Raw genomic sequence first — 26,380 nt, forward strand, 5'->3', positions numbered from 1 at the left:
AGTCAGCAGCTGGTTACGGCACACTCGTGTCATCTTGAGGTATCTTATCTATGCCAATCATGTACTGACAAATACACAGTACAGCTCAAGCATGCTCAACACTATCTCTTGCAGATGGGATAATTGTTCTGCAAACTTCATTCCAGTTTGTGTCACACTTCGCAGAGCAACAGATGGGAGTCTTTCCCATGTGTGACAATACAGTTGGCTGTTAAGAGTTTATAGAGGCCATGGGCTAATTAATTTAACTTTCATAACAAAGAAAACTTTCAGAAGCTACTTTTTAATGGTACTGCTGATCAGCTAGAGTTCAGTGTCCACTGCCTGGTGTTCAGTGCCCCCTCTGACTGAGGATCATGTCCACCGCCTGGGCCAGGTTGTCTACAGTGCCGTCAGCCGTCACCGCCGGGTGCCTCTCATCAATGGGCCTGAGGGAGGAGAAGCAAATGCACAGGTTTGAGGACCTGTATCGCAGGACAAAGGAAATCTTGGGCACAAAAGGGATGGTAAACAAGGACTAGCAGTTTGACGCAGTCGAGTGGATTAACAATGCTGAATGCATTATGTGGGGGGATAAAAACAAAACAAAAAAAACCACAACAAAACACAACTGAAACAAAAAAGAAAGTTTGTTATCAAAACTGTCATCCTGTGTGGTAACTCTGGTTCTGTTAAGAGCTTGTTTAACAGCATTGTATTTTTAGTTCTTTTGGCTGCTCCCCTTACAGTGTATCATCTGCCTCAATCGCACCCTTTCCAAAGCATACCTACACTCTGAATGTCTTTGACTACATCCAGAGTACATCCACAGTCGTCATCCTTTGCCCAACATATTAGTTGATTTGAAGGTATTTCAGGGTAACAGTGGCTCCATAACCACACCTTTCTATCATATGTGCAGGCTACTACACCACAATTATAGTGCTGTTTTGTATCAAGGTTAGGATCAAATCGTAATATACTGTTAATCTGTGAGGCTGTAACAAAACACATTACTTCCACACATGGTAACAGACCGATTTCTCCAAACTTGCTGTTCAGCTGTGCTAATCTCGTGGCTCTGTGGCCCCTTGACTACATTGACCTCAAATTTTTGTTAAGACATTTAGAGACACCAGTGCAAGAGACACTTGCAGTATTCCCCTGACATTCTCATCAGCTTAACTCTGCATTTAAGACAAATTAGCAAATGAACTAATGCTAAGGTGCTGAAAATGGTTTACCTCAGACTTGAGCACAGTCTTGTTCTACATTTGTAATTGGATGGACTGCACAGAAAGGGTTATTGTATTTACAGCATGCACACAGAAATGATGTTTACATTTTTTCCCATATAAAGTACCCTACATCAAAAGGTCACGGGCCAATGTCCAAAATTACCCTACCCATAATCCTGTTTCCACACGATTTCCTAAATTGTGGGAAAGCTGTGGACTTGATCAAGACGGGCAAGGCTGTAGCTTCAACACTGGCTGCTGCCATTGTTTGGATCAAGGCCCAGTGATGGATGCAGATTTGGTTGTTTAATCAGCTGGTAGTGGAAATGTAATCCATTTGGTGTGGCACTAGGCCCAAGCTCACACGGAGGACCTCCTTTCCACCCAATTCCATCAAAAGACAGAGACGCCCCTTCATTCATCAGAACTGCCCTGGAGTCCTGCTCATTTATGGAGTGGTGCCTATAGACCCCCCCCCACCGGCCGCCTTGACCGGGCTCTGTGTGCTGCCTGTGTTCCTCAGTCACGGCTTGGAACTCCAGATGGGGACTCTTTGTCAGGCCCTGGGTGTGAGGCACACACCACCATTAATCCTGACTTCTGAGAGCTTACAGAGCCCCATGGCAAATATTTGTGAGCTGCCCAAGTGTAGTGACAGAAAGAAGAGGCCTGTGGTGGTGGAAATGGGGGAAGAGGTGCTGAATGCCGAAGCCACGCTGAATATGGCAAAGCAGTGCCATGTGTTTACGCATGTCTGTCAGCTGCCAGTGCTTGGGTTATGTGAGCTGGTCCACTAATGGTTGGGGTTTTATGTCTCCTGTGCTGGATTACTCCCGCACCCTTTTCTGCCCGAGGACTGATTGAGTTCACACACGCATGCACGCACAGGCATGAACGCACAAGCAACATAGGTTACATGGCTCTTATGTTTCAAGAAGTGAAGCCAAAAGTATCAACCTCACTGTGTTTTCAACCCGATGCTTTTTTAAATCTCTCCCCGACTCCATCTTTTAGATAGATGCATGCGTGTGTATTCATTTTGCTGCCTTCCTCCCATTCCCATGAATAATGAAGAAGTAACCAGGTCAATGTGACCATGCAAAATTCAGCACAATACAGCTAGTGTTACCGGTGAGGTAATCTGCGGCTTGCTGTCCTTCAGGTCAATGCAATATCAATACACGTGAATAGATAGGTTTGGTCCCTGAGCCTGACTGACATTGCAGAGCCATCACATAGGGATGAGGTCAGCTATGAGGCAGGAGGTGGGGAGCAGCCAAGGCTTTAGTACAACACAGCTGCCCCTACGCTGAAAGAGCAAACTGCCTCATCAGATGGTTAGTAAATGATCACACGATTTGTGCTGCAAGTAGTGCAAGAAAAAAAAAAAGATTAAAAAATCCAAAAGGAGCAGGTTGGCTAGTGGTGAACAAGCACAGCAGCTGATTTGACAAAAACGATTTTGACAGCTGATTAACACTCAAGCAAATCATCAATCAAGATGTCAAACACTTGTAGGCTCCAAATTTTTTTTTGACAGTTGAAAATTTGAATATCTTTGGTTTTAGACAGCTAAAGACCTCACATTGGGCTCTAGGAAGATTAAATGCTGATCAAAAAGGAAAAGTGGAGCTTTAAAGTTGGGTTCTCTAATGCTGTCGATCCTTTAAAGCTATGAATGCCCCATGTGATTCTTGCAGGTTGTCACAGGACTTGCTTCCAAAATAACAAATCAGTTGTGAGTGATTCGAGTGTGATATGACATATACAGTATAAAACTTGACACTATTAAAAACACTTTATTTGCAGCCACTGGTTGTTCCTCCGTGAAAAGAAAGTAGATAAGAATGACTCATGTAGTGAGTGCATTTGTTTGTGAAAGTCTGCTGTGAGTCAGAGACACACAGGGACGAGGTAAGATATAGAAATAAAGAAAAGGACTCTTGTTTAACCTGAAGAGAAGAGGGCGGCTTCACCTTTGTTTCGTTTCGTTTAGATGCATTCAGCTGACTCCTGAGGTAACTGACCGCAGGGTGAGAGAGCATGAAAACGCTCTCGCTGGTTAATGCTTAACTCGCCTCGTGCACACAGGGAAGCAAAACCGTCACATATACCCGATTTGGATTTATACTTGTCTCTTAACCTCTGCACCTCTGCTGAGCAGGCATTTTGCTTGACACAATACTGACGAAAAAACAAACAAACAAAAAAAAAAAAATCAGGTTAGCAGCGTGCAACTCTCGGTGATATTTTGGTGTGAAGGCGGTTACATACTGAGCAACTCAAGCTAGAAATATCTGGGTTTCCTGTGATTTGACTGTAGGACAAAAGGCAACGTTGAAGCTTTGATCTAACTTTTAATGGCTGCTATTAATGGTGTAGTCAAAGAAGCATAAGCTAGTATAAAATCCAAACTGCCTACATGAAATATGGCTCCTATTAGACAGAAATTAGCATTTGTTAGCAATGAAAGAGGCTGGCTACTCAGTGTAGGCTTTAAAAGTAGTACCGTTTAACTTTGGGAGGTTCTTCTGATCAGTGTGTTTGCGCACTCTTAAGTAGGAACATGGGTGTGACAAATTCAGCCAAATATTTCAATATTTCAGCCACGTTACATACTTTATGACTTGGCTTTCCGAGTCATCATGAGAATTTTCCCAGTTGGAAATCTGTCACAAAAAGTCACAACTCTAAAGAGGGCTGAAGTTACCAAGAAAGTGTACTGAAAGTCATAAAAGCATTTAAAAACAAACCCACAACAAGAAACAGGAATAACCAATAAAAGCTTACCAATAGAGACATCACATAGCAACTTACTCAATGAAATGACATAGTTATCACACTGCTCCTCTAATAAATAGGAGCTACAGGGTATCATTGTAGGCTTTGTGTAAAGTGAGTTGCCACCTAGCAACACAGGGAAGATAACACTGAAAGTAAAGAGTCACTCTGCAAGTGAAAGGTGGAAAAACAGTCAACCCAGGCCAGTGTGTTGTTTTCATGCCAGACTAGTGAAGGCAGCAGGAGCTGAAACGCAGCCTTTTTTCCACTATAAAGACGATGATATTAAATATAACCTGAGGGAGATCACGTCTTGATGACATTCATAGCCTTTATGTTGAGCCAAGCCGTGTGGGTGACATAAGATGCAGGCACATGACAAAGCTCTCTACCTTCACCCTGGGGACAGGGAGAAAAGGTGTGCAGCTGCTCGCGTTTCCTGCTGCACGGTGCCGCTTTAGCAGCGTCGGCCTGGAGGGTGAAAATGTGATCCGTTTGACTGACTCTGTTGTAAATAAAATGCCACAAGACCGAGTGAAGATGTAGCGGGGATCGTCGACACCAGCGATGCTACAGCCTGGTTTTATTACAATCCGCTCCGAGCTTCACTTTTCCTATCTTTCTGTTCTCTTTTACCTGATAGGTACAAAAGCACAGATAACATCCTTGAAATAATACAGCTGCACCTTCTTAGGAAAAACAGCCCAACTGAACAGAGGAAACCACCATGTTACGTGCATGTTATGGCAACAGAAGTGACAGATGCTAACTTGAAGCCTTCACATCCTCTGCCGAGTTTGTGGCAGTGCAGCGACCGTTATCACTTCACTTTACAAAAGGCTACATAATGTTGAATCATGATCAGCAAACAGCTGCGGCATGGTTTTCACACTTTACGCAGATTAACGGTTCTTTCCAATCGAGCTGGACACAAAAGGGGATTCCCTGGTTGCGGCGCAAAGAGCTACTTGATTATTTTTTTCCATCCTGTGGCTGTACGAAAACCTCCTGTGAGTACGAGCGATGACTGTGAGCGTGTGTGAGAGAGAATCCTGACCTGCTGAAAACCACCTACTGGAAACTTTCTGCCTTTCACAATAACAAAAACATCCAATGCTACGTGAACAGGATGCAAACCATAAATTTTTTTATGTCCTCAACGACTACTTAGGACATAAACTTTTAGACATTATAGATTAGACTGACTCTTTATATTTGGTGTGACCCTCATCGCTTTGAAATCTATTTAATGAATTACAAAAGGTTTTGCTGCTATGGTTTAGGTGCTAATTTGTGGAGTCATCTTAGGTGATCCGGTGGGAGCAAAGGGAAAAAAAATATATATCTAAATTTTAGCTTTTAAGAAGCCATTACCTTCTTCAACATTTAACAGCTGTCCTTGTCAGTGTTGTGCTAAATATGCAAAGCCTTACGTGACCCAGATCTAACCACACTGTTTTCATCTGTGTGCTGTTATTATTAGCAGCACTGCTGATGACTTGCTGAATTGTCTTTTTGTGCGTATATCTCAGGGCGCATGGGTGTTATGCTAGCTCTGAGGTGCTGCTGAGTCACCTGCATCAGATAAAGAAAATGCAAGTACAACCATGCATACCCACTTGCTAAAACAAATCCTAACAAAAAAAATGGTTACAGCAGAATCCAGGCAAAGGCCCAAATCCCTCTAGCCAAGCAGCTTGTCAATTGGTAATTGCAAGAGGGATTGGTTCCCCATTGAAACGGCTACGGGTCTGTGTTCATGTATTTAAGAGGCAGTGCCATGTTTCAGCCTGCCATCTGTGGGCTACAACTCGCTCTACTCTCCCACTCTCACTCATTTCCTCTTCTCTTTCTCACGGGTGGAAAAGTACTGTTGAAGGAGCTCAGTGACTGAGGCCTGCTTGGTTCCTTTGTCTTACCGTGGGAGTCTGGTCTCACTGCAAAAAAAAGCTCAGGTTAATTATTAATATCTCATTGACTTATAACGCACAGCAGGCTTTAAAAGAGCCTGCAGGCAGGGGGAAGCTAACACCCATGGGTGGGGAGGCTTCTATAACCTCTTTGTGGCTACTGCCACTTCAATCTATGACCTCAATTCAATATATGGCACACTATCAGGTGTTCGGATTACACATTACTACGATACTAAAAACAAAAATGAAACAAGCTTTTGAGATTTTGTTGAAGACGAGTCTCACTTTGCCTTTCAACTGTTCAGTTCAGCTTTGTTACTTCTTGGATTTATGACTAGGTAATTGATCATAGGGCTCTCTTATCTGTCACATAAGACAGGACAGCAAACTCAGGACCCCATGTAAATGATTTAAACTCTATATTTAACTGTATAACAAACAGTAAGACTGTTGGGTTTAAAAAGGGGGGGGTTTCAGCAACCTGGAAACCACCTAACAGCTTTTTACACATACATTTAAAGTTTTTGATGTTTTTAAAAAAAAAAATTGGCATGATGCTTTTCTGACAGATTGTAGGTGAATGTAGGGCTCCTCCAGCTTGTATGTAGAAATGTCCTTGGACAAGACACTGAACCTTGAGCCTCCCAACGCTTTCATTGGAGTGAGATTGTGTGAATGTCAGAATAAAATTTTAAGTGCTTTATGAATGGGTGTGTAATTGGGATAATGATGCTTGTAGTAAAAACATTTTGAATGACAAATCAGACTGGAAAAGGGTATGTATAGTTTTTATATACCCATCATGGTCATAAACATCATAGTAATTTGGGGTTTTTAGATTATTAATGTGAACTCTTCTTCTTCCATAGTGAAATTGTCACCCAGTCTACAATGGGACATCTTTGACTTTGAAAGAAAGTTTGAATTTATTTTGGATTTTCTCTAATCTACACAGGTTCAAACATATGCATACGCTCAGGTGGTGCTGAAGGTTCTACAATATCTTTTAATTTGATGCTGCTGCCATGAAATAAAACTTTTATGGTGGTTTTAAGACTTGTTTTATGCATTTAGATGCATAATTGCTAAAAGTACGTGCTAGGTGGTTGCTAAGCAATAAGATGGAATCAAAATATGTGATATAGATAAGAACCTTGACAGACTTAAGATGTAGTTCTGTGCCAAGTTTGGTTGCTCAACTCCAGATTGTGTACGTGTAGTTGGTAGACAAAGAAACAAATACAAAAAAAGATTTTGCGATAGCCAAAGTATAGCTACACAAATCTGTATCTTACCAAGTATGGATTGTCTGGAAACACCATGCTAAATTAGCATTTATTTTTTGGAGCAAGTATGCTTGCATCAATTCAGATCCACAATTTTGTACAAATAATTTACAATAACAGTTTCAGTTGGCATCATGATTGGCTGATTTTGGTTGCACGCTACAATTGGAAAATTTAAAAGGACTGACCACAGTAGTGAAAAACTAGAATGATAAATAAAGCAGTTACAATTTAGGCCCATCCGCTCCGCATTTGGAATACACTGGGCATAAAGATGGAAAATTAGGAAGTGGCCCATTGCATGATGGGGCTCAAGTAGCTGTTAGCACGAGCAAGAACTAACAAGCGAGTCTCTTTTTTTCCAGTGGAAATGAACACCCATTTCTAGAAACATGCAGCAAAAGAAATCCAACTAAAAAACACAGCTTTCATGTGTTATCTGTTAAATAGAAGGGAAATCCAACAGTGGAAATAGGAACCTTATGCAACACACATTTATCCCAGTTTACCATGCATCCTGCCAAGGCCCTGCTGCTGACTGACAAAGGAGATGCTGAGAGTTGTTAATGGCTTGTCAGACATCACTGTGCTTATCTGTATGCTTCTGATGATGCATAATGTCAAAATTACTTTAGAATTATGCCTTATTCAGTCAGTCTAATAAGAAATGAACACAGATTTATATACAACCCATTCTGTACAGTCAGGTTTACACATTTCTATATAAAGCTAACAGGTTAGAACGTGCTAGCTTTAGTTCCTCTGAACATCTGGGTGGACTTGGACACAAAAGAGGGCCCCTGTGGATTTAGCTTTAGCTCAAAGGCCACGTTGTGCACATGTCACGCATCCCTTTGCTGGTGTAAAGAGTCAGTGTTCTTGTGGTGCACAGATAAACAGACCTAAATGACACATTTAGAAACACTGTAGCTGACAAATTCACAGCCCACAGCCTCAGCGGAGAGGAGTGCACTTCGATAACTTCACTTCCTTCCCACACAGACAAAACTAATGTGTTAAGAGTGGTTAAGAGGACAGGGTGTGGGACTGCGCTGTTACACGAGACACTATGAAGTGCCTGCACTCTTTTCTACAAAGCAAAATGCTGCACAGATCAAGACAATGCAAAGCGAAAATGTGACTCAAGCGTAACCTGCTCAGGCAAGACTACACATTCAATTCAGTTTAGTGTGCTTGAAGGAGAGAATTAAAGGCATTATCTTAGGTAATCTACATTTCATAACTGTCTAGGTTAAAGGAAGGCCTTGCAGTCATACATGAAACCATGACCATTATCATATGTGCTGATCTATATGTCGTGAGGAGGACTGAAAGCTAAGCTAAGCTGAAATACATAATGTATCTGGGAGCCATCCCAGAAATGACCACAAAATAAAAGCTAACTGGCACCAACAGTCCAGCAATAATCAATTTCAACATCATGCCAATATAGATTTAAAAGCAAATATTTTCAGTCAAACTGCCAGATCTGATCACCATATGGAGGAGGTCCAACTTAAATTTGGATCACTTCATTTTTATTAGACAGCCATTCAAATACAGGCAAATGATTTATGAGGAATAGTGCCAAGTTACAGCATGTGGTCTCTTAGGAAGCAGGAATACAATTAACCTGCCCTAAATATGCTAGTAATATTGGGGTTATTATACTAATTCTGTCCACTTTATTATATTAAGCTGACAGCAAACATTTTTCTACTTGAAAAGCCTTCTCTTGTGTTTGCTGAGGCTGATTGGCCATTTGCTTTCTTAATGAGCTGTCTTTCCTTTCATTCACTGCACTCACAATGGCTTTATTTTCAAGACTTCATTACAGGTTTCAGTGGAAATCTGCTCAGGATATCCACACTAATCACAGGTTATGTGCCACTCAGAGAGAGCCAGTTCAGTCTGGGCTGGGAAGGTTTCTCTGGACTGGTCTGCTGGTGGACAACTGTACAGTGTATTGTAGTCTGTTAAGCTGTTAAAATCCTTTGGTGCTTACTCACAGATTAATTGTACCATCACTTTTGGATTAAGCCAAATTCTTTTTCTACTCTCAGACTTGTTGGTTCTGATCATACTAGCAGTTAAAATCATAGCTTGGAATATTTGCATACTAACGCATTGGATGAGAACTGCATGTCCTCAGGGATATTACTCATTGCACAATGTTGCAATGTTGCAAGCTCATAGAAGCTTCATTGACAACATCCATGTTCGTGAAATATGCCATATGCCAAGCATTTATCGTTTTTTTTGACATATTCTTGTCTGTCAAAGAGCATTTTCAAAAACTGTTAGCTTTTCTTCTAGTTATCTCATTACTACACTATCATGTTTCACTCAGTTCTCATGAATCTCAGTTTACCTATGCGTCAACTGTAATATCCGTCTAGTAGCCTTAAAGTCAAAGAATCTGACAGTTACAGAACATCCCAGTTGGAGAAAGTTGCTACATAAGAATAACCGAAAACACCTTTGGACTAAACTAAAATAAAGACTAAATACAAGTGCAAAATTATTGCTTTAATTTGAGTGCATTTTACAACAATATTGAAAGAACTGCTTGTAAGACATATAATACCATACATAGTGCCTGTGGGTACAACACAAGCAGGTTTTCTTTCAAATTGTTTCCTAGGTGAGGTATGTGAACACTAGTTCATGCGGAAAGGAGCTAGCACACAGCTCAGAGTTCCCACAGAGTGTTCTTAGGTGACTGAACACATGAAAAGGCTATTATTGAGGCTCATAAAGCCAAAAATAAATACATTTTAAAAATCAGCAGAGCGATATCAAAGGTAAACCTAGTAAATGACACATGACCTGGGAGACCAAGACTTCACAGAGAGTCAAGAGTGTTCTCATCAAGAGTAAAGTTCATGGCACCCTTTTTCACCTTTAGATGCCTTTCAAACATGTTGGTGGCGAATGTGTTGTGGGCGGGGGAACATACAGCTTTCGTCGCGCTTGCTGATAGACAGGAGTACGCTTTTACACCCTCGTATACTCTATATGTTCAAAAGGCAACACCCGCCACACCCTTCTTCTATATAGACGCAAAGCAACAGCTAACTAAAAGAGGCTACTCTGTTGTCTCTATTATTTTTTTTATTAAAAAGCCACAAAAAACGAGGAAAAATGTAATTCTAAATGTTTTGTGAACCATTTTAATTCATTGTCTTTGACTCTTTCTACTACGCTTGCAAAAACTGTAGAAAAGCTGTGCTTCTGTCTAAATATTTATGGACATGATTGTACTTGGTGTGCCCACAAAGGCAGGAGTGGAGATATTTCTGGAATGATCGGTGGAATCTCAAACGCTGGAACAACATGGGGTTTTCCTGTTCTTTACACTGTGCCAACAAGGGCCATGAATGCAGCATTGAACTAATGAACCGTTCTTTCTTTAGCATGTTCTTTTGCAAACATGCATAAGTCAGCATCTTGATGCATTCTCAATCATCCAGGAAAGTAAATCTCCAAAAGTTGATTCTGTTCATCTGGACGTAGCGTTTTGTGAGAGAAACGTTTCGTCACTCATCCAAGTGACTTCTTCGGTCTCAGCTGACTGCAGGTTTCCCCAAATCTTATAAAAAGTACATTTGCATAATGACTGAAACCAGCCCACTGAAGGGACAATGGGCTGGGAGGTCAGTCTTCTCATGATAGTACTTTCTATCATGAGAAGATTTTGTCACTACTCAGTGATGAAAATACTTATGAGCCCCTGAAACGAGACCCAGGAAGTGGCTACAGGAAGAGGGTGATAGACTGTCTGAAGCAGTTAGAACAAGACAAGGCTATTGACCGGACCTCATACCACAGGCTGTACCCAGGGGAGTCTACACCAAGTCTGTATTGTTTACCGAAAATACATAAACGGTGCACCTTTAAGACCGATTGTCTGCATGATCAACTCTGTCACCTATAACACCTCCAAGTTTCTGGCTTCGATCCTCAACCCACTGGTGGGCAGCTCTGAACACCACATCCAGAACACCCTAGATTTTGTTGAGAAGGTGAGAGCTGTCATTATGGAGGCAGATGAAACCATGGTCTCGTACGACGTTACATCTCTCTTCACTTGCATCCCAGTCACGGAAGCGTTGGAGGTAGTCCGTAAGAGATTACAGGATGACACCAACCTCAGCAACAGGACCACTCTCAGCATCGACCAAGTGTGTTTGCTTTTGGAACTGTGTCTTCATTCCACCTACTTCACATACAAGGATCAGTTCTACAGGCAGAAACATGGGTGTGCCATGGGCTCCCCAGTTTCACCCATTGTGGCCAATTTGTACACGGAAGAAGTGGAAAAGAGGGCTTTGCTTTCCTACCCTGGAACACCACCAAGCCGGATATGTGGATGACACCTGGGTGAAAATCAAATCTCGGGATGTACTACATTTCACGGATCACATTAACTCAGTGGACCGACACATCAAATTCACCAGGGAGGATATGAAAAGTGGCAGGTTAGCCTTCTTAGACTGTGAGATTGCCATCAGTAATGGGGGATATCTAAAAGCTGACGTGTACACAAACTGGGTGTCATCAGGACGCTACAACACAGCGCGAACACCATCCCCACTGACACAGCGGCCAGGGAGACAGAAGAACAGCACATCAAGAAGGCCCTGAGTAAATGTGGTTATCCCAGCTGGACTTTTGTCAAAGTGGGAAAGGCACCTAAAGAAAGCTCCAGCCGATCCAGGAGAGAAGGACAACCGCTGCCCAAGCGAAAACCTATAGTGATCCCATATGTGTCAGGAGTATCGGAGCAGTTGAGATGCATTTTTTCAAAACACCAGGTCTCTGTGGCTTTTAAACCCCAAAACACGCTGCACCAAAAATTGGTCCACTCCAAGGATCGGGTCCTCCGACACAAACAGAGTAACATAGTGTACGCTGTTAAGTGCAGGAGGATTGCCAGGATTTATACATCGGGGAAACCAAACAACCTCTGGCGAAGCGGATGGCACAACACAGAAGAGCTACCTCATCAGGCCAGAACTCTGCAGTCTATTTACACCTACAGGCCAGTGGACACTCTTTCAATGATGAGGATGTACACATCCTGGACAGGGAGGAACGCTGGTTTGGGGGCGGAGTCAAGGAGGCCATTTACGTGAAAAGGGAAAGACCATCTGTGAATCGAGGAGGGGGCCGAGGGGTCATCTTTTGCCATCTTACAATGCTGTGATTGCAGCCATTCCCCAACTCTCTGTGAATGGTACTCATGGCCATTGATTAGTGGCCATTGATCAGTGGGTTTTGGTCAGTGGTTGTTGATCAATGGTCATGAGAATTTGCATAATTATGATTAAGGAACTGACCTCCCAGCCCATTGTCCCTTCAGTGGGCTGGTTTCAGTCGTTATGCAAATGTACTGTTTATAAGCTGGGGAAACCTGCAGTCAGCTGAGACTGAAGAAGTCACTTGGATGAGTGACAAAACATTTCTCCCACAAAACGCTACGTCCAGATGAACAGAATCAACTTTTGGAGATATGTCAGCATGTTTGTTTTAGTAAATACAGTAGAGCATTGGCTTGGTGCAAGCCATAAAATTACTGTAGGGACAGTAATCCATGTATGGTAAGCACATGGCCACTAACCCAACCCACCCCCCAACCCCGCTATGCTTCTTTCCTGTTGTGTCCCTCGTTGACGGCCACAGACAGAAAGGGCATGAACCAGGGTGCGGTTTCAGCAAACTATTTCATAGTTTGTATCATCAGGGACTAGTTCCATCTTGAGAGCTTCAATCTGGCTCAGCCTGCTTGTTTCCACACATTCCCATTAGCAGCCAAGCGTTAGCCGCAGAGAGAGTTTCACAGTGTAAACCACTCTGACGATGGTTGCTGCTGTGTGAAAATGTTTGCTGTGTGCTCTTTGCCAGATTCCAACTGGAATCCACTATGGGCTTCCTCTGGCGCCCATTCAAAACACCTATCAAAGCTGTGCCGGTATCCCACTCTTTGCTGCATAGCTTTCTCCCCGGCACAAGCACACACGCCAGCGCTGAGGGTGTATGCACACGCAGCACATGGGGAAACGGCAGTAGCAATTAAACTGGTTTACCACTGCTGCATGCAGAAACAGCATGATGTGAACCTGCTTTTATGAAGCTTCAAAGCTTCCCAGTTCTGCGCTGATGCAGTTCCTTGAAGATAAGAGAACAGAAACAAAGAACACACGATTGGTCACAGGAACAGGCTGCTGTAGATCACTATTGAAAAAGGTAACATACGCTTGAAAGAGGAAAACAAGGGCATCATACTCATAACCTTACTGCTCAGTAACATTTTTTAATTATAAACGCCAAGCTCACAGCTTATTTGTTTTTTTTTGTACTTCCACAAAATAATTACCAAAAAACCCCCCCAAAAAAACCACATTGACCCACCACTCATTCGCTAATATTGCTTTTATAATAAAGTGGCCCTTTATGCTCACTTCCATCATGTTTCATAATTAAAGGTAATCCTTATTATTTTTTATGCAGCTCTTAGGTCGTCACCTGTCGCCATAAAACCCTTTCACCTTCCTTAAAGCTATTTTTCTTTTGATTGGCTGTCCCTCATAAACAAGGATATTAGCCTATGCTGTTCTCAGTTACATACGCAGACCTTTAATTTAACACTATTGTAACAGTGCATACAGATAATAAAGGCTTGATATGGCCACTTTATAGTCATTCAAACCATTATTAAAGAAGCAAAATGGTTGGGACAAACCTGCAGGGAACACTGCAGTTGTGACACTTTACTTCAGGTCGCTGTTTTGGTTTCTAGGCGTAAAGAAAATTCCCCGTTTCAGTTCAGCTTCGCTGCTTGTGTCAATCCTGTTTACTCCCGCGGCAGATAAATGTTTCCTCCCAATACCAAATGGCAGACAAACAAATTGAGTGCCTAGTTGGTGATGAGCGTAACACTTAGCAGCCAAGGACCCAGACACCAGCTCTCTGAAGAAGTGTTGCTTTTGCATAGACTTGCGATTATCAGCTGGCCATAAACATTACTCCAAATGAATGCTAAAGCTGCTTCATGTTAGCTGGCAAGTGTTTCCTAACAAGTTAAAAAGGTGATAATTAGTCAATATCAGGTTTACAGCTTGAATCCATGTGACTATGAAATCCATTAGCTTTAATACCAAATGTTGCATATAATTGGCCCATTTCGCTGGGAAAATGTGTTTTTTTTTTTTTAAGTACAATTATGCATAATTGTCCAATCAATTATTGTTACAATCTGCATTTCAGGCCAACATCAGTCCAAGAGCTTTTTCCTACACACAGCAGAGCTTCATCAGAACAATAATTTAATTTGTGTTTTTAAAATTACACCTGAAACCTAACCAACTACTGATTTCTGATTTTCAATAGCATAAACAGCAGTTATGGATAAAGTGTAATATGGATGGTATTCAGTAACCACTGAAATTTCATATACAGCTATAATGTTCTGACTGCCATTAAGCATGTAACTTGAGAAGTGAAAGCCTGAGTGGGGTTTGGAGCAGAGCTCAGTGTCTGTGGATTGTTCCCATGCAGCTGATTAACATCAGCAGTCCGATCTCTATACTCTCAGTGTAATTTCCACCCACTTTTCAGTGGTAGGCCCCTCTTTGCAAACCTGGTCTACATTAAAGAGCAAAGGGTTCTCTGGCTCCCTTGAGGTGCATTAACTTTCACTCGTTATATACAAGAACAAGGGAAATTTGACTGCTAGCAGAACTGCCAATTACAAATGCCCTTATGTTGTGCCTATAGCTCACCAACTAGTCCAGCAAAGTCACGTTGCTAGCTCCACTTTTGAATTTAATCAAAATGAGCCACATATATAAGAAAATACATCTTATTTAACACTAAAGTGAGCACTTAAGTGCACATAAAACCCTCTTATCGTATAGGTTTACTATAACATGTATCCATTAAGTTCTATTTGATACTTTAAAAAACTACAGACTTTAGCTTTTAACACATTAAAGGTCAAAGACACACATATAGCTTCAGAATGAGCGAGGCACAATTTTGGCTCTTCATCCCTGAAGCAGCCAACAAAAACAAAACAAAACCGGCTTGTGAACCAACTTCAAAGGATGTAAAACTTTAGAGAGGATTTTTTAAAAGTAGACACTCAAAAAAAAAAAAAGAAAAGAAAAAAAAGCTTAAAGTTGTCCAGAGCTATGAGTATGTCAAGTGAAAAGCATTTTCACACAAGCTGATACGATTTGATTTGTATCTTTTTCCCTTCCTGTCTTGTCACCGAGTCTGGGGTATTTGAATCCGTAATTTCTCCGAGTGTGATGGGAACTGGAGGCCTGCGCAGCATCTGGTTGACTTGGAAACAGCTGTGTTTTCACAGTTATGACTGAGGGTTTATAGCCGCTCAAAGCGAGCCTGGGTTCACCGGGCCCGTTTAGCTAAACAATGTTAAATCTCAAGTCTCCCCCCACTACTCAAATTCCCACTGAAACACTGTTAATGTCAAAGTTACTCCTCTTCCTCTCAGAGAACGTGTAAAGTCAGCAAGTCTGGGCACTCCGAGTTCTGGGTTATTATTAAGTTTCCCATGTTTAATAAACAAAGACAGTTCGCTTTAGGTGTCATAAATGAACAGCCTTTATACTCTGTTCCTAGTTGTGGGCAAAAGAATACACAAATACTGTGAGGCTCTTCTGTTATTACTGTTTCACACCCACATGATGTGCTGTTCAGAGCTGCTATTGCAGCAATACATTCGAAACACAGATGATTTCTTAATCATTCATAATAACAGTTTTGGTTTCCTTTGAGTCATTATATTGCTCTGCTCAGCTCTCCCCAGATAAACCCCTTTGATAATACTAATAGCAATAAATCCACAGCTGATAAACAGCATGTCATGGAACCCAACACTAGTTTCACACATGTTCCTCTGCTAATCTATAACCAGATGCTTTCTCCACAAAACATAGTTAGGCAGTGATATAATTTAATCCCTTTTACCCTGTTTAGTAGAATTGACACTGTTCAGAGTGTCAGCACACTGGAGCTCAACCGAGCTGCTGGGAGTAGACTATGAAGTCACACAAACCAGATGAATTCATGTGCTTACTCCACTGAGACTCTACAGTAGAAAAAGTTCAGCCCACTTGGCTTCTAAGCTAAACATGCAGAGATGTGCAGGTCTGTCTTTCTCTCTCTGAACGAATGACTGCCCAGACAGAGGGCAGCTTTTATAATGAGTGACCATGCTCTTAGCTAAGGATTAATGCTGAGTGATGCTCAAGCAGATTACTCAGCGTTCTCTGGTCACATGACTGCAACCTGCATGCCAGTCTACGTTGGCAGGGCAGGTAATAAAGAAGAGCACTTGTCAGATTGATGCGTGGTTTGCAGGCAATTTAAATATTTCCATATTCATATTCTGTTGCATGCATCTGACAGCTACAGTTGCTAGCTATCCATCTTTACATAAGGGTTACTCACGTTAAGACAAAGGTAAACATTAAAAGCCCACAATTTTGTTTGTAGCAATTATTTTACTTTGGGGAAAACCTGCATAAGCTGCAAGAGTAAGGTAGAAATAAAAAAAAAACAAAAAAAAACAAAAAACGTCATCACTTTTCTCACATATCCTTAAATATGCATATAAAGGGTAAAGCATTTATATTACTTACCAGAACTGCAGACATACTAAAATTATAGTAAACAGTACATATGGCATAATGTAGTTCTATACCAGCATCCTCTCTTACACCCAGAAACTCTTCTCTTTTCTTTAAACTGTAAGTACCACATGGTTCTAAAATAATCAACCATAAATTTCCGTAATTACACCATAAGGAAGGCGTCCCAGTACTCCCCAGATTTGGGACTATAAACCCTTTGGTGACTACGACCTTGCGGGCAACGAGCATCTACATGTGGAGAGAATAAAGCTTTTTCTGGCAGATTCTCAATCAAATAAACAAATCTGAGGATTTAAGAATATGGTGGCTGACTCACAGGAAGCCTGTTCATTACAAAGGAAACATTGCGCCCCAAATCTGGTGTAATGCTGCCCCCTTGTGGACAAACTAAGCAGCTTCTTGCAAGGACATTTTTTTCAAATGCACTCACAGAAACCCTAATAGGTACACTTTGCTAGTACTAGTTGAACCCCATGTTGCTTTGAGAACTGCCTTGATTCGTTGTGGCATAGATACAACAAGGTGCTGGAAACATTGCTCAGAGATTTTTGTGTGTGAATTGTGGCCTTAGGTTCATTTTCTTAGCTTACAAGAGAGGCAGCCAGTGTGGTCAATCAAGGTTTGACGTGTTGTGCGTTCAGAGATGCTCCTCTGTATACCTTCGTTGTAATTGGTGGTTATTGGATTAATGGTTACGGTCTTCCTATCGGCTCCAGCAGTCTCTCCACTGACCTCTGGTTTCAACAAGGTACTTTTTACCCTGCCGCTCACTGGATATTTACTCTTTTTAGGGCCTGTAAACTGCACACTTGGTTGCGTGGGAAAATCCCATTGGATCAGCAGTTTCTGACCAGCCTGTCTCACAACAACATCCACAGCACGATCAAAGTGACTTAAATTGCCTGTCTTCCCCATTCTGATGCTCAAATTCAACCTTAGTAGGCCGTCTTGATCATATCTTCATGCCTAAAATACACTGATTTGCTGCCATGTGATTAAATGAGTAGATATTTGTTAATAACCAGCTTACGTACCATCTGTGAAACAAAAAATTTAATGAAATAAAATGAAATGAAAAGAAGAGTAGCAGCAACATGGCCGATGACAATATTTACTTCTATTATTTTTATCTTTAATAACCATATAACCAAACAGATAAGTAAAACAGACAGTAAGAATATGGATTATTCAGGACAGAACATACTGACTGTAACCGTTAGATAAAACGGTTACCCAACATAGACAAATCACAGTTCACATAGCATATTTGTAGATTTAGGATAACACTGACCTGTACTTGCCAGTCCGCACCTGTACACCTTTCATTCCACAATGTTGGGCCCCACCTACATCATTTAAAAGATCGTCTCCAATCATCAGCACCTGAACGTGAGAAGGGAGAAGAAAGAGAAAACAGCAGTTCCATAATCCGTGCAACTGATGACACAATACTTGACCCTTTGTGGTTAACCAACTGTATCACTTGTTAATACCACTACAGTATGTTTTTGAACATTTGGATACACTACAGATCATTACTGCACCGAGCTGCCAGAAGTTATTCTCTGATGTCCTTGCTTCCTTACTAAGCTTCATTAGCGCTTTCGGAGATCAGTTTCATCCAGGCCTCCATTCTACTCATGTTTCCTTTCAAAACCTGCTTAGTCGTCATCTCAACTGACCAACCTTTTGCACCACTGCCCACTAAAGAAGCCACAAAGGGGGATGAGGACAAAAACAAAGGAGCAACCCATGATGGGCTCTCTACAACACAAGAAAAACAAAAAGGAGACATATTAGAACAAATATAGTGCACTGGGAGAATTAAAACAAAAACGGGGATTAAGAATTCAACCAGCGTCACTAATTTTAGATAAAATACGACTACTTAAACTACTCGCGAGATTAAACAGGAGCAGCTTTTTTCCCCCCTTCAATGCAAGTGTGTCAAGGGCAAAAAGAGGTGGCTACAGACTCCTAAGAGAACCTAGTGCAGATGTGTTTTAAAAACATCCACACCCTAGACCTGCTTTGCATGCTCAGTGAGGTCAAACCATGGAACTACTTTACTTTATTAATGAAGCAGAGGCACAAAGAAAGGAGGGGAAGCTGATGAAAGCGGAGACAGAGCTGGTACAGAGAGTTCCTTGAACACAGGAGGAGTTCAGTATCAATTGACTGGGCCAAACAGGCCGTTGTTCAATGATTCTAAGAAGGCATTTCTTAAAGAAACAAAGAAGAGAATAACAGTGGGTCTGTAAGGGAGCTTTTTAAGTGAGTGACTCGACAAACAAGGAAAAGAGCCTGGGTGAGTAAATGAGTGCTCTGGAGAGGATGGCAAAGTTAGCTGTGAATACATCCATGTATCTGAGAAAGAAGGAAAATTACTAGAGTGAAACTTGTACTGAGATTATTGAAACTTTCGTTAACATTCTTGTGTCTGTGTTGGTGGATGTGTTCCTCTACATGAAAAGGTAACCAAAAAAAAAAAAAAAGCCTGTAGGAATTTTACAATCAAATCAAAAGACCATGTTTATCTGTTATATATTATAATTCCACAAGTATTACAAAACTTGTGTCATAATATGAATTACTTGTTAAAGTGTCTTCTTTTGCATTCTTCTCATACAACATAACACAATGCTTACTCTTACAAATACTTTCAATAATGAAACATATGATATCAGACTTATAAGAAACAAAAGCAGATATAGTGATATAGTTGATTCGATGTGTTGAAATCATATTGTGCAGCTTTTAGTTGTCATTTTAAATATTGATAACATGTTGCTGAAAGCATTGACGCCCATATTTTGGCTGAAAAGACAAAAAAAGACCCATCAGAGAGATAGGAAATCTTTAAGAGTGGCTAAATCAACACTCTGGTACATTCTTAAAATGAATGAAAACACTGGATAGTTCAGCAACACCAAGAGGCCTGAAAGACTGTAGAAAACAACTAAATTACAGGATGACAGGATTATTATTTTTAAAAAAGAAAATAAAAAAATTAAAGCTGAAAGTTTGTAAAGTTAGCTATATGTGACTAAAGTGCAATCTATTGTGGTAGACTACAGATGCAAAACTAGAAAGAAAACACTGTGTCATTGGTTCAGAATTTGTTGGAAAAACTGGAACAGGAGCGTCAGAGCACAGAGGAACAAGCTCAACAAAGCAAACCTGCAAAACAAGAACTAAAGGCAGCTGGTCTTTATTGCACAACTGACAGTAAACTTTTCCATCCTAACTTGTGCTCTGTGCACATGCAGGGCCATGTATTGCTGCATACCTCATGTGGTTTAAGGCCCATATCATTGAGAACACTCCGGAAGAATGTCGGGGAAGGTTTTCCAATTACTTCTGCCTTTAAATCACAGGCATACTAAAAAGAACAAAAACACAAAAAAGCCAACATTAAAAATAACTTATTTATTTCCACTGAACTCTAAAAAAAAAATATATCAAAATATCGGTGCACCTATTTTACCTCCAGAGCTTTCATGTAAACACCAACATCTAATTTTAAACCGTCCGTCTCCTTGTAGTATCGCCTATGAAGAAAGATTAACATCAATAAATACATTTCATTATATAATGATGCGTTACTTGGAATAAGCAATAGAGTAATGTCGGTTGGCTAGTAATATTTAATTACCCCTGGCCCAGGGAGAAAAGCACCGGCTTTTCCAGGCCTATGAGGACCCTGAAAGCCTCGTTCAAGTTCTGATAGGAAAACTTTTCAGCTGCATCTCCTACAATCACACAGTTTGGGTTGGTTTTGTCAACACCGTCAAACTCCGGGAGAAGTCCTGCAGAGAAGGAGCAAAGTCAGTCATAAATGGGTTATTGCATCTAAAATCATTAAATTATTAGATAATTTTCAGCTCAACCCGCTTTGATTAGTCTGAATATTTTATGATTTAAAATTTGGGCACGATGGACATAATGATTATTGTGAAATTTTAGTTTCATACATCAAATATAATTTATATACTGTATATGGATTCATGCCAGGTATTTGTAAGAATAAGTAATGTCTTATGCTGCAAAAGGGGAGACTTTACCAAGTAAATCATATTATAAGACACATAAGTCTTGTTTTACTTATGAGACGATTTAAGTTCCATTCAATAGCCAAGTTAGACGTGGTCCAGCAGAACACTCAAGATGACTTGAGATTAAATGAGTCAGTTTATAATTTAACACCAGAATGTAACAGAAAAAACCCTTTATGTACTCCTCACATATATTATACCAGGGCTTTTAATGTGCATTTATTCCAAGTGCACTCTTAGAACACAATCAACTAAAAAGTGGTCTGAAAACTTTAGATGCTCAAATATGAATCTTACCATCATGCACCAGCAAGTGAGGACGTAAACCTCTTTCTTTGAGAACAGCTATGGCTGCAGGCGCAGGAGGGAAGACTTCAGATACAGAGATGTCAAAGTCCAATCTTCGAAGCTTGGCTACAAACTTCTCTCTGGTGGCCTGGGTCTCATTGGTGCAGAATCGCAGCTGCAGGTCGGATTCCTTGAGCCTTTCAATAGGTCAGGAGGGCAAAGCAGGTGGTCACATACATCATTAAGTCTGAGTGACGGACTTTGACAGCTATTCAAACTGAAGACGTAAAGCTAATCAAATTTCTACGTAAAATTTTCACTCACTTTTTCACAGCTTCGATCGAGCCAGGAATTGCAACTCCGTCGCCCTCCCCGCTGTCATATAAAACTCCACACAGGTCCAAAATGACACCTTTTAAACTCTTAGCACAGCCCGGCCAGCCACTGTCCGCCATGCCGAAGTGATTAGTACGCATGCGTGTAATATAAAGCGGCATGTGGCAAAGCACGTGTGAAGTTTAATGTGTTTATCGAAAACATACAAAACAGTATTTTTTAAATGTACATCTTTAAGTATAATTAGACTCACCATTGGATCCCAGACGAAGTGCTTTCAATAAATTCTGGACGGAACATTAAAAATAAACTTAGAAATTAATTTCAAAGAAGTAATTTATTTATTCATGAATTAATAAAAATACCTAAACAGAATGAAAAAATACATTTTTATTTCAGTGATATAATACTTGCTGTCTTTTAAATTATGCAATTACTGCGTGAATTGCAACATGTAGGCGTACCCCATCTCACCGTGACGCAGTCGCATTGAAAGAGCCACGACACTGCCTTCCCACTGCACAAAACAGAAGAGCTACCAGCTGGTGTGTCTATAAAGGACAAGCATCATCGACTTGGAAAGAGAGATTTGACCACGCTCGGCTTTCTTCTGGTACTGTCTGACTTCCTTTTATTTTTCCTTCCTCTTTTTGAATTTTTTTCTTAAATAATTTAGGGATGGAAATTTGGCATCCGGAAGTTGCTCATGTTCCTCTGCTATCCGGTATTACATAAAGGAAACAAAGCACCTGTGTCTCTGCAGCAATTTAGATGCGTTTTAAAGGGGGACGAGATAAGATAAGGAACCTGTGTTAATTCATACTGAATCGCTGATAAGCATCACATTTAACCACTCGATCATTTTAAACTACAGATCGCTGCAGCTCATGTCTCAGGGCCACGATACAGGTTTGTATAATCCGGGATTGTTTTGGAGAACTGAGATATAAATATAAATATACATAATCTGAAAGAACTCTTAACTGCCCATCTTTATTTAGCCTGCTGGGGCTGGTGGGTGTATCCCGGAGGCAGCTCCCACGACAGCCTATCATGGCTCACCTAAAAGGAGCTTTAATGCTGTCTGCGGCACATCAGCAGGGACACGTGCAGTGTCATTACATTAAACCTTCCAATTTACAGAGTGTTTATTCTGTGCTGTACATGCTAAAGCTGCTGTCTACACTCTTGTTAGTTTAATCATATTGACTTAGGTAATAATAGATTTCCCTCAGAAGGTGGCTTATAGCATTCCAGAGTTATTGCAATAACATTATCTAGTTTGTCTTCTTAGTAATAGAGTTAGGGATATAATAAATAAGGAGATATTTTTCCGTGATAAGATATTAAAGAGGTTTACAATAGATATTAAACTACAGGCTAACTCACGAAGAACTGCAACTCTCAATAAGCAAATTAAATGATGGTTGTTCCAACAAAGAGTATTGTTTAGGTTACTTCCTGTATATTATTTTTATAGTTAAGTTGGTGTATTTATAACACTGTTTTCTGCTGAATTTTATTTTCGTAGTTATGTTGTCAAACTAAAATTACATGTGTAGTTTTAGTTAACTGTAATAAAACTTAAAAAACAACAACAACAACTTTCCAGCGAAAAGACAAAAGCCCTAATAAACACAATGATGTGAGACACATCAGAGCGATTTGTTTTACCATGTATTTCTCACCTATATTCAAGAAAGCCTATTTTCATGAACAGTGGAAAAGTCTAGAACAGCTGCCATACTGCTGTGGGATTACTTTTTTGTTAACCCGCCTTTAGTATGGGAGTGTTTTACATTCAACACATTGTGCTGGTTTTGAAAGGGAAGCATTGTTCAGCAGGCCTGTAAAACCTATGCAGTCTGTGGAATTTCACATTGGAGTATATCAGCTTATTAAAGTTCCAACTCTGATGCTGCATTTTATTTTGAAACAGTCTCAGGCATGAATTTACAGTAACCTTTTTGTAACTATTCAAATTTTTTCTTGTTTACTTAAAACCTTTGAAATGTTTAAATGTAACTTCATTATTATATGTTAGAAATTTTCACGTTTACGCAGTCCTAAAAGTAGAGAGGGAAAGACGAGGATGGAAGAAATAAAACTACAGAGAAGATTCTTGGAAGTAGTAAAGAATGACATGCAGATGGTTGATGTGACAGAAGAAGACTCAAAGATAAGGATGAGATAGACTCTTAAAGGGAGCAGCCAAAAGAAGAAGAAGAGTTGTTTTTCAAGAGAACTTTATGAGACTTCTTAAAAGTTCTACTTTGGATTTTGGCTGCCTTTGGTCTGTTCTCTGTCAAGATGACGATCCCTACCTGCTTCAGTAAAATTGAGAACCGGGCTATGGGGAGGCCAATTCATGACTAATAGTGTTCCATTGTGTTTTTTTTCTAAAAAATGAAGCTGCTGTGCCGACATCCCCAAAACCACTGGCTGATATGATGCCTAAAACCATGACAGATCCTCCACAGTTTCAAGAATAACCTGCAAACCATAGCAATAGTTCTTTGGGTGTCTTATCAATACCATTTTGTGCATGTCAAGCTGCTACATTGTTATTTTTTGTAAATGTTTGTAGATTTAACTAAAAATGGGAACAAATTATGATTTTTTTTTTCTTTTCCTGACATGCTGCTGGTAATAAAGTGTGGAAAGATATTTTCAAAAATTGGTTCTTTGTTACGTGTAGATTCAACAGACACAAAGGTTCATCCTTTTAGTTAGGTGCCTTATGTTTGAGCGATTCACAGATCAGTGTTAAGTTGCTTAACGAGCAAGAAAACATTCCTTTGAGAAGGGCTAGTTACAGTATCCAAAGAAAGCCTGAAGTATGTCAAGGCCACATTAAAAATTACAAGAAAGTCTGACTGCTTGTAAGTTAGCTCATTTTTCCCACAGTTTTTTATTAGGTCGTGGTTTCACTTCACTACCCCAAAACATTTACTTTAACTTTATTCTTTACCAATGCCTTCTTAGAACAACTTGCTTAAGGTTTTGTTTTGCTGCCATCAAACTGTTCCTTTTATGCATTAACAGGCTCTTTCAATTAGACAACAGCATCTGCATGACTGCTGACGCTGCACCAATCCTCTGCTGATCTCCCCTTACTCATGAACAAGACCCCGAAGTCCTTCCACTGAAAAGAAAATTACACTAACACTAAATGAATAAAGATCTTTTTTCCCACAAATTTGTGGAATTAGCTATTTTTAGCTACCTTATGGAGTTTTTATGTAGTGTTTTATTTAAATCCCCATATTTTGTTGAAAGATACCATAATCATTTTATTTAGAAAAACCAAATCTATTTCTTAATGAATAACAATAAAAAAGTTCTTAAAATCTGCAGTAAACTGCTTGAATGTACTTCTGTGCGCCATTGTATCCATAGCACAGTGAAATATTAAGGACTTTTATTATGAAAGGACAAAATGGGCTGAAACTAAAGTTGTTTTGGGTGAATCTGAAATTCCAGGCAAGGGAAAGGTGTGGGGAGGGTCACAACTTTGGCTGTTGTGCTGTCAATTGTTCTTGACCTGTAAGTGAGTAGTTTCTTCTGCTTTTATTGATTTTAAATGTTTACACATGTGCCATTGAGTTAATTAATAGATGTACTTGTTGTATTGAATTTATGTAAGAAAACAAGTTAATGAGCAGTTAGATTCTATCCTCGACCTTGTTATCGTGCAAAGCTCACTGCAAACATAAAATGCATATTATGCTTACTATATCATATTATATTAGCATTTAAGATACTGTTTCTCAGCGTAGTGAGTAATGGGTGAAATTCCATCTCATGTATTTGGATATTTGTGTTAATTCTAGTTGAGGCCCTTTTACCTCGCAGTGATAACTACAGTTAATTTGGATAGCATTGTTTGATAGAAATGGTGATTAAATCTTTATTTTATCTTATTAGTTATATTTTTACTGTAGAAAATTATGACATTTCGTCTATCTGTGATTATCTGAGGCTGAGAGAAGACCAAGGCCATGTAAAAACATTATTATTAAGCAGTATCCCTTTAACCAAAAGTAATTTTAACCTTAGCTAGCAAACAGCAGTTAGCTAATTAGCTAGCTAGCTGGCTAGTTCATGTGACTAGCCTCATTACACTTTGCCAACATAATACAAATGTGTCATTAAAATCTACCACTATTATATATTTAAACTCAGTTGATTCAACACTGTACTTAAGGTAAAAAATCCTGGTGTTTTTATGTCATATTACGTGGGGTCTTTTCTGTTCTGATATATCTCAGAGACAATTGTTGCTCTTTTAGCATATTACAACTAGTGCAGTTGGTTTTAAAATTTAGTTACTTTAATTTAATTATCTCATAAAGTTCTTCATATCAAGTGGTGGGGAAAAAATGGAAAGATCATTTTGCATGTTTGTGATAAAAATGAAGGCCATTTAACAAACACGTATGTTTCAAACACATCCTTGTAAAATATGTTGTAATGCTGTATATTAAATTGCCCTAAAATATATAAAATGATGAATAGCAGTAATGTGTAACAGACACGACAATTTAGCAGTAATATTTACCCAAAAAATGAGAGAAAACTAAAACAGACAAAAAATAGTACAAACATGGTACAAAAGCACTCCAAAAATACCACAGAAAGACTGAGAATCTTCCCAGCTACTGCCTGTTTATAATTAAGGTCTCTATTTAGAATTAAAGCATCTGTAAATCTGTAAACTTTGGTTATTGGGATGTTGGATTACCAATATGCACTGGCCCCTGTGAATAAGTCATCTATTTCCTATCTCAACTCAACTGAAGCTGTCTGCTCAATTCTCCC

The 26,380-nt window shown here is 39.9% G+C and overlaps 2 protein-coding genes across 5 annotated transcripts in view; one reads left to right on the forward strand and one right to left on the reverse strand.

Moving 5' to 3' along the window:
* Positions 1-21,720, reverse strand: part of lhpp (phospholysine phosphohistidine inorganic pyrophosphate phosphatase) — a 22,184-nt gene extending 464 nt beyond the window's left edge. Inside the window, exons 1-7 of one of the 2 annotated variants that reach the window (XM_026178455.2) lie at positions 21,548-21,720; positions 21,233-21,420; positions 20,536-20,689; positions 20,368-20,431; positions 20,170-20,262; positions 18,172-18,263; positions 1-428 (exon numbers count right to left, since the gene is read on the reverse strand). The exon at positions 1-428 is cut by the window's left edge and continues 464 nt beyond it. In XM_026178455.2, coding sequence (XP_026034240.2) covers positions 332-428; positions 18,172-18,263; positions 20,170-20,262; positions 20,368-20,431; positions 20,536-20,689; positions 21,233-21,420; positions 21,548-21,720 — 861 coding nt within the window. In that variant the 3' untranslated portion in view covers positions 1-331. Of the gene's footprint in view, positions 429-18,171; positions 18,264-19,597; positions 19,698-20,169; positions 20,263-20,367; positions 20,432-20,535; positions 20,690-21,232; positions 21,421-21,547 lie in introns of those variants that run through there. The other variant, XM_080305436.1, reaches the window with a different exon arrangement.
* oat (ornithine aminotransferase) overlaps positions 19,004-26,380 on the forward strand; it is a 15,781-nt gene continuing 8,404 nt past the window's right edge. The window contains exon 1 of one of the 3 annotated variants that reach the window (XM_080305435.1): positions 19,004-19,188. The gene's annotated coding sequence lies outside the window, so the exon portion shown is untranslated. Of the gene's footprint in view, positions 19,189-22,031; positions 22,173-25,081; positions 25,106-26,380 lie in introns of those variants that run through there. The other 2 variants (XM_026178452.2, XM_026178453.2) reach the window with 2 other exon arrangements.

The sequence above is a fragment of the Astatotilapia calliptera genome, chromosome 8, assembly GCF_964374335.1.
Source record: "Astatotilapia calliptera chromosome 8, fAstCal68.1, whole genome shotgun sequence".
In the NCBI taxonomy this organism is placed as follows: domain Eukaryota; kingdom Metazoa; phylum Chordata; class Actinopteri; order Cichliformes; family Cichlidae; genus Astatotilapia; species Astatotilapia calliptera.